The sequence below is a fragment of the Aedes albopictus genome, chromosome 3 (assembly GCF_035046485.1).
Source record: "Aedes albopictus strain Foshan chromosome 3, AalbF5, whole genome shotgun sequence".
Lineage (NCBI taxonomy): Eukaryota > Metazoa > Arthropoda > Insecta > Diptera > Culicidae > Aedes > Aedes albopictus.
This window is the reverse complement of record NC_085138.1, coordinates 181,772,761-181,785,805: the sequence shown is the minus strand read 5'-3', so window position 1 is coordinate 181,785,805 and position 13,045 is coordinate 181,772,761. Positions and strand designations below refer to the sequence as shown.

The window sequence follows — 13,045 nt, the reverse complement described above, 5'->3', positions numbered from 1 at the left end:
TTTTGCAGTATCTCTAAACATCAATAACAGTTTTGAGGCTGCTTTAGATTGGTTTTTGGATGGTGACATAGACCTTACCACAGGTAGCCATCTTGCCTCGAATGCTTACGATCATTTATCATTTTTTATATGACATTATTAATTTGAAACATTGAAATTCCATTGTCGAGGTTTAACAACAGTTTCATATAGACACCATAAAAAAATAAAACGATGTTATTTCATTACTAATCCTTAAAATCAGTTGACCTAATACTATAAGAAAACACTGTTTTTGAGTTTTGAAAATCTGCTATAAAATAGTGTGAAGTTTGAGTGTTCAAAACTTCAAACACTATTTTATAGCAGATTTTCAAAACTAATACAGTGATTTTTCGGTTTTATCACGGTCAAAAAATATTTTACCGTTGTATAAACGAAACCGTGAATTTAGCGAGATGAGAAATAAATGTAAATTTTTTATCCAAAATCGTTCAGCTGCAAAATATATAAGTCGTAGCTTATATTTTTTAACTGTTTTGGTGGGCTGGACATTCCAGTATTTATTTTATGTTGATTTCGGAATGTTTTAAAACAAGTGTGATAAAAACGAAATGAAAAACGTGATATAATCGAACAGAAAACCGTGAATTTGGGCGAGTAGTGATTAAAACGACTAGTGATAAAACCGAAACGCCACTGTAGTAACTTTTTCGCACATTATAAACATGAACCATTGTTTATAATCACAACCCATGCAGATTTGTTTGTGTTGCGAATTAATATTTAAAACTCAGAGTGGCCATCTTGCCCCATATGGCCATCTTGCCCCACGAATCCCTAAATGTTTTTTTGATATCGTAAACAACTTTGTGTAAAAGAGTCACTGTGGACTTATCAGATTGGTACGCATGTTGGTTCACATGAAGAGGCACATTGGCCAGATGAACATCACGGATGTGATGATTGACAATGCGTTCTAAGTATTTCAGAACAAAAGAGGTGAAACTGATAGACCTGAATCTTTTTGCTTCTTCATACGACGTACGACAAACTTTCGGATTAAACAAGTAGTTTTTTCAAAACATGTGTGAAATAAACGAATCCATTCGGAAGCAAAATAAGATATATTCCATCTGGTCCAGCAGATTTGAAAGGAGCAAATCTGTGTAGTGCCCACTCAATCGAATCTATAGTTATAACACGTACTCCACACCGAAGCCAGATAATCATAACTACAAGAAAGGCATCAGGTTATTCCGAAGATGTATTATCCACTCATCCGGGGAAGTGTGTACTGAATAAGCATTCCAGAACTTCCACATCAGAGGAAGTAAAATCGTCATTCGACAAACGATGTTCGTTTACACGAATATCCTTAGATTTCACAAGGATTTTGTTCAACTGACTGACTTCACTCAAACCGGCAATATTTGTACAAAGGTTTTTCCAGCTGCATCGTTCAGCAGACCCATAGAACTTTCTGATAGGCCTTGCAAGCCGACCTGAGAGCCTCCAATCCAGCCGAACGGCGTCTTTTCCAACGCTTTCTACATTGTTTCCTGAGCTTGGCCAGATCGGAGCTCCGCCAAGTGATTCCTCTTGTGGTCTTCACAGACCGCAAAGAGAAGGCTTCTTCAAAAGCTTCCATGATGAAGGACGTTGTAGTATCAACGGCTTTATCTAAAACTAACTTAGAGCTTGGAGTATCAATAGATGGTAAGTATCCATGAAATTAGATCGAAATCAAATCAGTAAAGAGATCCCAGTTGGTTGACCTGGGATTCCTTAAACGCAGAGTTTGCGAAGTAACATTCAAATGTTCAAAATTATGTAGCGATGGTCAGATAAAGATTCTTCATCTGACACATACCAATTGGTCAACTTGTGACTAATTCTACTAGAGCAAAGCGTTATGTCCAACACTGTCTATCTAGTAGATACCATGAAGGTGGGGCGGTTGTTTAGTTATCTAAGCTCAGTACTACTTAAGGTGATACGGGACGCCGTGTTATTTTTCCTATCTTCCCTTTCTTTCTAACAATTTGCCTCGCGATTTTAAGGATGGTAATCTCGATATCTATCGCACTGAAGATGCTGGAAAACAATCAGCATATGCATTGCAAGTGAGCATACACAAGTGAGCATACACAATAGGTTTTTGTTGCAGAGATTAGTGTAACAACGATTGCGTTGTTGACAAGCACACAGGCTCGAGGCATGATACGCGAGTTTGCCGTTTCATTTTGACTGGAAATAACAAACACTGGTAGGGTTGTTAACGTTAATCAACGGTTAACGCCGTTTCGTTAATTCGTTAACGTTAATTGTAACGATTAACGAATTTTACGTTGATTTTTTAAACACGTTGATCAACGTCAACGTTAACGCATAGCGTTGATTCAACGTCAACGACTGCGTTAATTATGTGAATGAGTATCAGGGATAATTTCTCTAAATTTAGTTTTAGTTTAACCTTCTCAAGCCTTTGAACTTCCGTCAGTTGCTAGCATTGAGCCAAAAGGGTAAAATCAAGGGAAAAATGCATGATTAGCTTCATAATTTCTGCCATTCTTAATTGACTTGATAGGATTTGTCAAATAATGCATCCATTTTGACCAAAGCACATCTCCCGTGTTTCAATAGCTAACCCAAAATTATATGTGGCAACTCTTTAAGCGACGTATTGGAACCTTGCCAAGTGCGCGAAGCGTTATTAGTCCACTAATATGGGCGCCTTTTGTTGGGTAACGAGGCATTTAATCGTTCATGAAGCATATAAGACATTCTATGAGTCAAGTTGAATGAACTCAAAATTAAAAAAAAACTTAAAATGGAAGATGATGACTTCGACTGGTATTTCTTTCTATTTTCGGCTAAGGGTGAATTCAATCGTTGAGGTCTGATTTTGCGTAAAGATTAACAATAAATAAATGCATCGTTCTGTAGAAAAAGACCTCTACGATTGAAGATTGAAGTCACCCCTGGAATATTAAAAAAAACCTGCTGGGGTCTGGCCAAAGTCTACGCTCCATACAAATTTCTAAAATTTTGTATGAACAAAAGTCTACGTGGGGAAGGTGGGGGGTCTGAGATGGTCGAAAAAAAGTCTACGTAGTTTATAGACAGCGCCTAGGCAAGATTAAACTCTTTATAATTACAGCACAGTAAAGAACAGCAACAATTAAATACACAGAATACACTGTGAAAATTTAAATAACTTTTTCATAATACCACGCCCTTATTTAGCCTCAAGTTTGAGACTAAAGAAGGGCAGCTGATTGTCTCGGAGAAACACGAGATCCACTGCACCATTGCTACGGTTAGCGCAGCAGTCTCATTATTCACCAAATTTTGAACATTATACAGAACAACAAAAGCTTCTATTGGCTTGTTGTAAAACTTTCCAGACACAGTGTCGGTTTTATTGTAAATGAAAAAAAAAACAAATAAACAAAGAAATGTCATTTTGACCCCATTTCTCCTAACCGGCGATCAAACTACGTCAACAGACGGTGCCAATACAACAGCTGGGTAGAACATATGATCACCAACGAATTGTGGTTGTGTTTGTGATACTCTTGTGTTTCCAATTAATGGCGTGCAAAAGTCAATTGATCGTTTCTTAAAGTTGATTCTTCTGGTTTTATTGTCGTTTGTCTGGTTTTGTGGTGGCATTCATGAACTTTGTGCTATGCTGAATTTCACATTTTCCTACTTTCTCTACTGCAATCGGTTTTATTCAAATCTTCAACAAAACCGTTAAATCAACCCGTCGGTTTCCTTTACATGAGTAACGTAGTTTACGGATGTCCCCTTCTGTTGAATTGATTCTGGTGCATTCTTCCACAAGTTAAGATTGATGGATCGAAATTATTTTGATACCCATTTTTAATAACCAGTATGAGATAAACGATTGCCCCACCATGTTGTACATAGGAGGGGAAATTGTGTATAGTGTTTTACAACAGAAGTAGTTTAAGCTTAACCAAGTAATGTTTATCCCAGACGGTATTCTGCTTATTTATTTTAGAATATTTTCATGGAAACGCAAGGTTGATTACTAAACACAAAACTTTGAGAGACGAAGCAGTTTGATGACAAGAATCATTATCTTATCATAATCTAATTATTCTCATTTACGCAAGCGGCACACATGTTACAAACGAGTGTCGACAGCGCAGGTTTTTGGTTGGACACGAGTCATTTTTAAATTATTTTGCCTTTGGGTTAGAATTACATGCATATGACTCCTGTACAACCAAAAACTTGTGCTGTCGACACTCCTTTGTGACATGTGTGCTGCTTGGGTATGTCTGCTATTTTACCATCAAATTATTCAACTATTATAGATATTCTACTGACGCCCTACTGACTGGGACAAAGGCAACTTCTTAGCTTACTGTGTAGGAAAGATAAAAAATGCACTTTAAAGTTAACCAGAATCACTACAGACATACAGGGGATGGCCAAAATGTTTGGGATAGGCAACTTTTTTTCTTCCACAAAAAAATTCAACATGCTGTAACTTTTCATTGAGTGCATCAAAAAACCTCAAATTTTGACTGTTTGTCAACCTATTATATGTGCATCATTTGTACAAATTTGGGCTCGATTGATTCGTTTTTCACGAAGTTGGAACCGTTCGCGTAAAACACAATTATTTAGACAACTAATTTTTGAACTGTCATATCTCGGAAACCAGTGAACCGAATTGAATGAATTTTTCAACGTTTATCAACAATATATTGATACTTAATACGACGTTATAAAAAGTAATATTTTCTCACAGCGAATTAAGTTATACCGGGTTGAAACTTTTACCCATATAGAGGAAAATAAGTCAAATTTACAGTACCACACACAAATAACTAAATGTGTTCTTCCTTCAATCTAAATAGGTTCTAATATATCTGATTAGGGATAACTTGAGAACAGATGTGGTAAATCTTTGGATATCAACACTAAAAATTATTGAAATTGATATAAAAAAAATAATTTTTTTCGAGAAAAATCCAAAAAGTGTCAATCCTTGATATATTTTTTCAACGTTTAAAAAGTACCTATGTTTTAATAGTTTGTGGAGCATTTACATATCGTTAGTGTACGTTCAAAATTTAATTCAATTCGGTTCACTGGCTTCCGAGATATGACAGCTCAAAAATGAGTTGTCTGAAAAATAGTGTTTTACCCGAACGGTTATAACTTTACGAAACATTGTTCAATCGAGCCCAAATTTGTACCAATGATGCACATATAATAGGTCGACAAACAGTCAAAATTTGAGATTTTTTGATGCACTTAATGAAAAGTTATAGCATGTTAAACTTTTTCGTGAGAGAAAAAAAAGTTGCCTATCCCAAACATTTTGGCCATCCCCTGTATTCTCTGTGTAATTGAAATAAGGTTGAAGACTTAAGATCAACTTCACGTTACTTGTTAACCGTACACATGTTTTCTTTTGCTTATGCAATCATGCCACATTTCAAGAGAATTTTTAGTTCTTATGAATTGATTCCGTATTGTTCTCTCCACTTACGCACAACCCACCGCATCGGGGCAATTTGTCTTTGTTGTAGGTTAGGTATCATTCATTTGTGATGGTCACTGACCAGTGGTTTTGTTTCATCACGCAATCAAATCAAACCGGGTACGAACAAGCAATTTTATTTCCCATAGGATGGATTTTTCGTTTGTGCATGCAGGCTATTTGGCGGCAGCACATGGAAGGTCGCTTCTATAATCCGATATTCGTGTTTGGGGCTAGTTGTTTTGCTTGACGTGACATCACAGCAGGTAAAGACAGTTTATGATGCACGGGTTTGCTTCTACTACGAGCGGTGGTGTACCCACTGTACAACAGTAGTGATTGTTGCTACAAGTGTTCCATTCGTAGTGAAGAGGCCCTTGCGCTATTTTTAGCATGGAATAATTACTTCGCATAAAATTTCATCTTCAGCCTGGCTTCGCTCCAGTGGATCTTGGTGTGCCGTTAGAAAGTGTTTTTTTTTTTATTTAATTTGTAATTTCGTAGTTGTATTTTCAATTTTAAGTTTGTTAAGATCAGCAGTCTATCAAATGCATTTTTTTTAATTCAAACTTCAGAACCAGAAAGGAAACTTTCGTTTTGTGGATTAGCAAGTCTATACTCCATTTCAATAAATAAACTGCAGAGTGCAAATAGATACCATATTTCCATATTTTTTTCCATTTCAGTTATATACTTTTCATATTAAAAGTATTCAAAGCATACGATATGATAGTAAAAAAACAAAACTAGTGCCTTCTCATCGTTCTTAGCGATTTCAAACGTAGTTTGAGAAATGGATGCAGTGTGAAGTGTTAGGCTGGGGTAAGATCCCACTATGATTAGCTTAGTTATGAACAACCAAGCGTCTCCATATTATCTCTGATTTTTTTTTTGGGAAAACGTGGTTGATAACATATACTTTAGAAAAATCTTTAGAAACATGATTTTTTGTCAATTCAGATTCTGGGAGTCATCGCTTCTTCATGTCTTCTTAAGTGAATTTTAAAATATGATGTGTAATGTAAAGACTTACCTGTTCGTATTTTTCGCACTCATACAGATGAATATGCAGCAGAGGATCCTGCGGTGTTTTCAACAAATAGATTAAACCATATTCGGGCCCGTAGATCTCCGCAACGTTGTCGTTTCCAATTGTGATTGGTAACGGGCGGGTACTGTTGGATTTGGGTATCAAGAAGTCGGAATTTTTCTTCCCTTTCTCTTGTTTGACGATTACTCTGTGGAGAAACATGGATGATCATTATATTTTGGTGAATGCAATTAGAGCAAATGGAAATTAGTTGAATGAAGTTTTACAAACCTGCAATATCCCAGAATGTACTTCAGCTGATGGACAAATTGCAGCTCAAAGTCTGTGTTGTAAGCCTCGAGATGGCCGTTTTCAATGCCGATAGAGAGCTACAGAGAAAGAGAGAGAGAAAAAAAGAAATAGTCGAAATATAGTATCTCTTCGTCTATATAATTTTTAATTAATTTGGGAAATATGTTCTGCGTGATCTCTTACTAAATAGATATTGAATCAATTGAAATTTTTAGTTGATTGATTAAAAAATATCCTCTCCAAACAGGTAATATTCTAACTGATTTTTTGATGTCTCAATTTTCTCTGTCAAAGCAATACTAATGATGACTTGTTTCAAACAAGAACATTTGATCAACAGACCTCAATGTTTTGAGTATTCTCATGGTATTCAAGGGATATTCTTTCCATCGTTGTCCTCAGCCTGTCCAAAATACATGAATTACCCTATCTATGGCTGCTACACCATTCCCGAGCAAAGTCTGATAGCAAATTGAAAACTGCTCTTGATGTTGTGATATTGCAAATTTTGATAACTAAGGTTGTTGTCGTTTTGGTCGTTTTAACGGTTAAAACATCAAAAATGAGAGCAGAAAAATGTTCCCGTTACAGCAAGTTGAAAACAGTTACTGCCATCAGTGATAGCAAATTGATGACTATTTTTGCTATCAGTGAAAAAAATTGAAAAATCGTTAAATGTAGAGTTTTTACAATTAATATGAAAACCTAAATGCAATTTAATAATTGCACAAATGGTGTATGATTGAATGTATTATACAAGAATGCCTAGAAGTTTTGAAATTACTCAAATACTTTATTATTTATAAAAAAATGATGTGACAGCAAAACAAAATCAAAATTTGAAATCAAATTTAATCAAGATAAACCGATATCAAAATGTGATATCAATTTACTGCTGATTACAAATCTTGTTTTGAATTTGCTATCATTTTGTTGTTGGACTTTGCTCGGGTTACTGAACGAAATCAGTAAGAATGCACAATAAATCAATCAAAGAATAACGAGTAGCTTTTCTCACTGTTCATAATACAATTTTTCACAAATAAAATATTCAATAACGGTGCTGGACACATCCTTACAGTCAGTTGAGAATTGGGGAAAAAAATATTGTAGGTAATCATTGTAGGTACACAGCACGAGCACGGTGCAGTTTTAGGCTCAAATAGGCGTGCGTCGGAAACCGTCTTTACCCAAGTAAGATTTGGATGACCAATAGTAATCTTGTAGAGGTTTTGAAAAGCGTCATAAAACCTAATACCCTGTTGTTTAGGTTTTATGATGGTTGTAAAAACCTTTTCTAAATAGTCTATTTGACTAGAATGTTACTTGGGTGGCCAGCGACTGAATATGGGGAAGAAACATTTGTCACGAAAAGTTTCATTGCCCGGAGCGGGATGCGGGAATTGAACCCTCATACCATAGCTAGGAGCGTTGAGAAGTTTAGTGACTCTATCCGCACGACTGTGAGACTGCACATTCTGCAGTTATTGTGATTGTGTTGAAACGCATAACAATGACTCTGGTCTGGAACGGTCGAATTTTGGACCCCAAGAGGTAGTGAATTTGAATTTTAATTAAATGCACAGAGAACTCCACACGCATAGAATATATCATGTTATTTTAAGTGTCCTGAACCTGACATTTTCGAGCGTCTTCGAAGACATAAATTTAGAGGTGAAAACATGTAAATTTTTCGTTTTCCAGGACACCCCAAAATGAAACTTGTTTTTGCTTAGCCTCTAGCTATCGCTAGAACCGATTCGACAGATAAAACATAGAAAAATAAAATATTGAAATGCATGGATTCGAACACCGGATCTACTGATTATGAGGCATATCTCTTACCTCTAGACTATTTCACCGAATTAGAAAGTGCATCCAAAATTCTCAAATTTTCGCTGTAAGTTGATCAACTATTTGTGTATCAGTGGACAAAATTTGGAAAAGATCGGACTATTCTGCATGAAGTTACAAAGATTCTATAAAAAGGTATAATTACACTAGTTTACAAAATAAAACGAAAGTCGTGAACTTCTGTCAACGACCAATATTTTTTAAGCACAATTTAGTGCTGATTTCGAAACCGACCTTCAAAAAATTTTAGGTAGAAATTCCCAAAATTGTTTGAAGATATGTATTTTTTTTCAGTAACAAAAAGACAATTCAAAAATTCTTTCTCGACGTTTACTTGACACATTATATGTAGGTGAGTTACAGTAAAAATTTCAGCTCAATCGGAGCATTGATTACGAAGAATGAGATGTTTGAAGTGAGCGACTTTGCTTAAAAATAGAACAAAAATCGATTTCAAATCATCAACCTTGTATGGAAAGTCGAAAAAATTTCCTCTCTACTGTAATTTTTTTTCTTTCGCGCTTTCGAACTCAGGGCATGATTCTACACCAAAAATGATCATCAGCTTACCGAGTTCAAAAATGCTGTAAACTAGTGTTATCCGAGAGCCAACTTTGAGCTGTTATATCTCCGGATTCAATGAACCGAATGCAATAAAATTTTGACCATTTTTTATGATTTATATAATGAGCTTTGAAAAACTTTTAACTTAACTTAAAATTCTTAACAATGAAGATAATTATAACGATTAGATTAGATTTTTCTAATAAAACACCATTTTTCCTTAAATTTCAACATCTTTTCAAAATTCAAGATGCTAATTATAGTTCATTTGAATTCCCTCTGATTGTCTTGAATACATATATGTTTTGAATGAAAGTAACAACATAGGCGGCAATTCATTGGGAAAGTAATGGGATGCATATTAAAAATAGACCAATTTACTAAAAAATCATAAAATTAATGAAATCGCTATAACTTTTTCTATTGTTAATAATTTCAAGTTGAGTCAAACGTTTTTCAGAGCTCATTATATAAGTCATAAATGGTCAAAATTTCGTGTCATTCGGTTAATTGAAATCGGAGATATAACAGCTCAAAGTTGGCTATCGGATGATTCTACCTTTCTCTAAAATTCTTATAACTTCGTGCAGAATAGCCCGATCTTTTCCATTTTTTCCACTGATACACAACTAGTTGATCAACTTACAGTGAAAATTTGAGAACATTTGATGCACTTTTAGAAATGTTACAGCTAAATGGACATTTTTTGAAGAGTGAAAATTTTGCCTGTCCCGATCATTTTGTCTATCCCCTGTATTACCGTCAAACGGGGTTACTTGCAACAGCGGTGTAACTTGCAACACCATAACATACACTAAATGTGAAGTATTTTCTAATAATAATGAAAAATAGTATGCCCTACTATTTCGTTTATAGAGATTGCGAGTATCAAAGATCGATTCAATGGAAAAATAGTTTTATTTCTTTGTTTATTGTTTAGCTACACTGTTAAAACGGTTTGCTCATTTTATGCCATAAGAACAAGTATGAAAATCGTGCTTCATCTCTCCCCTACGGTAAGTGCGATAAGTCTGATGACCTTGCTTGCAGTTAGGGTACCTAATAGTAAGCTTAGCTAAACGATAAAAGTTTGATAAACTTATTCACTAAGTAATGAAAAAAATCATTATAACTTGCAACTAAAAGCATGGTAACTTGCAACAGTTGAATTTTACAAAATCTTCAATTATTTATTTTCATCTTACAATAACTTTGACAGAAATAACCGAAATGGATCATTTATTGATTACGTAACGCGTTCATTTTCAAATGACAATTCATTTTTTCCATTTTTGCACGTGACCGTCCAACATTGTTAGGAAATACTATATTTTGAAGTTTTATTCAAGTTTCATCTTATTAAAAGTTCAATTTAGTTTATGAACGCTTAAAAACAATCACCAACATCTATTCTGAACCTAGATGGAGTAAATTATTTCAGCTGAATACCCAAATTAGCGATTTTGATATTTACAAAGTTGAATAGGTGTGTTTCAATCATGTTATTTTATCAGAAATTGCCAAACACCACTTCGGAACTGAAAACTGCTTAAAGATGACTCACTCTACCTTTTCAAGAAATGACAATAATCATTGTTGACATTTTGTAACGAATACTGAGTCACGAGATCCATATATATTTTATATTTTAGGGACGTGAGACCCGTTGTTAAACGATATACTCTCGCTTGCAATAGCTATCAACCCTTTCATGAAAAATTATATGTCAATTGGTTAGTGTACATCTTTTCAATGCATTTTTCATGCATAACATAAAAAATTTACAATACGACTAAGCACTAGAATGTTAGTGCTGTATAATGCCAGCTAACTTAGCTTCATGTCCTGTGTTGCTAGTTACCCCACAGATGGGGGAACTTGCAACAAGCATGTATATCGCACCTCGTGATTAGGTGGCAACATATTTTGGTAAATTAAGTGCTGCATAGTATTCTACTCGGGGTAATTAGCGTACACGATGCTTTACAGGATGTTTCAAATGTTTAGATTTTCAATGACATTGCTTCAAAGTTGTAATAATTGATTGTTTTTAGTGCCCAGCTTGAAGACCATCATTTGTTTTGGTAAACAAAATTTATTTGACACTTCTAGTACCGCTACTGACGCTGTAAGGGCGTGGCAAACTAGATATTAGCCACACGAACAGCCGCGACATTGGACTTCTGTGGCTAGTTATTCTAATAGTTCTATCATGAGTTCTGCTATGACCACCTCAGAGCGGTTTGCCCTATTGGAGCACCCAACAGGATCACAGAGCTTTATTAGAAAAATATGTCCCCTAGTATAACTACCGTGGCGTGCTTATATCAACAACGATTTTTTGCTAAATATCTGCAAACATTACATCTCTACAGATCAATTTTTCTAAAAAAAGCCGTTGCCACCAAGCTTTGCGATTGTTAAAGGCGTTAAAGGCGAAATTTGACCTTGTTGATCATCGAATCCGGGCCCCTATAGTTTCGCTTTTTGCCAACGATGCATCTATGGGGCGCGTTCGGTGTAGTACTAGATTTGTAGTAATGAGCTGAATTTTAGTATGTTGAGAAGGTCAATCCTCCGTTTCTGCAATGAACGGTGCAACAAGCGTGGGTATTATGATTGCTTGCCTAATTTGATGCTGTTTGAGCAAAACTTTGGATAATTATGTTGTTTATGTTGCAAGAAATGGAAAAAACAACAACACTGTTACCCAAAGTTTTGCTCAAACAGCATCAAATTAGGCAAGGAATCATAATATCCACGCTTTTTGTACCATTTCACTGCAGAAACGGAGAATTGACCTTCTCACCATACTAAAATTCAGCTCATTACTACAAATCTTGTACTTCACCAGATAAATTGACCACCTGTCTGCACCGGTCGATAGTTAGGTTCTTGAAAACCGAACAATTACTGGCTTAGTGAAAGGCAGGGAAACTGACTCATTGACAAGAAAGGTGCCCATTTGGCATGTGAGTACGAGCGATAACCATTCGGAATGCAAGCTACAAGTGCAATTCCAGATTATCTTCCGTCGTATGTCACCTAAAACGAATGAACAGGAAGTTATCAAGGCAACTTCATCAACAGTCGGTCGACCAAGGACAAGATCTTCAGCGTACGGCTAATTCTCCAGCAATGCCGTGAATACCGGGTCCAAACGCATCACCTGTTCATCAGACCGCACATAGCTGTGGAAAATCTCTCTGGAAGATGTAACGCGGCGGGCCGAGCTCAAAGAACCGGGGTATGATTTTCTCGAAATCTCGTCAACTTGTGTGCTTCGAGTGCGACCATTTGGAACGGTTGCAGCGCTGTACCTGTACTTACCAAAATGCGAAGCGGCATATGTCGGACTGGTGGTGCATGTGTTAGAAACTGTCTACGAAGTATCGTTAGGCGCTGTCCATAAACTACGTAGACTTTTTTTCGGCCATCTCAGACACCCCCCCCCCCCTCCCCCTCGTAGACTTTTGTTCATACAAAATTTTCGAAATTTGTATGGAGCGTAGACTTTGGCCAGACCCCCCCGTCCCCCCCTAAGAGTCTACGTAGTTTATGGACAGGCCCTTACGACAGATGGGGATACCTTCGAGGTGGTGGAGGAATTCGTCTACTTTGGATTGTTACTAACGGCTGACAATAATGTCCTTTACAAGCACAAGACATGGACCATGTTCGAATAGGACCTGTGAGTACTTTCAAACAACGCGTGAAAGAGAATGATCTTTGGCGTAGTGCAGGACCCAAGCAACACACATGTTATAATATAGTTA

General features: G+C 36.1%; 1 protein-coding gene across 2 annotated transcripts in view; it reads right to left on the bottom strand.

The window, feature by feature from the left end:
• The window catches only part of LOC109415075 (TBC1 domain family member 1), an 88,061-nt gene that overhangs the window by 65,188 nt on the left and 9,828 nt on the right, over positions 1-13,045 (bottom strand). For both annotated transcript variants that reach the window (XM_029862805.2, XM_062856000.1), the window contains exons 2-3: positions 6,831-6,928; positions 6,543-6,747 (exon numbers count right to left, since the gene is read on the bottom strand). In XM_029862805.2, the coding sequence (XP_029718665.2) occupies positions 6,543-6,747; positions 6,831-6,928 (303 nt within the window). The remainder of the gene's footprint in view (positions 1-6,542; positions 6,748-6,830; positions 6,929-13,045) is intronic.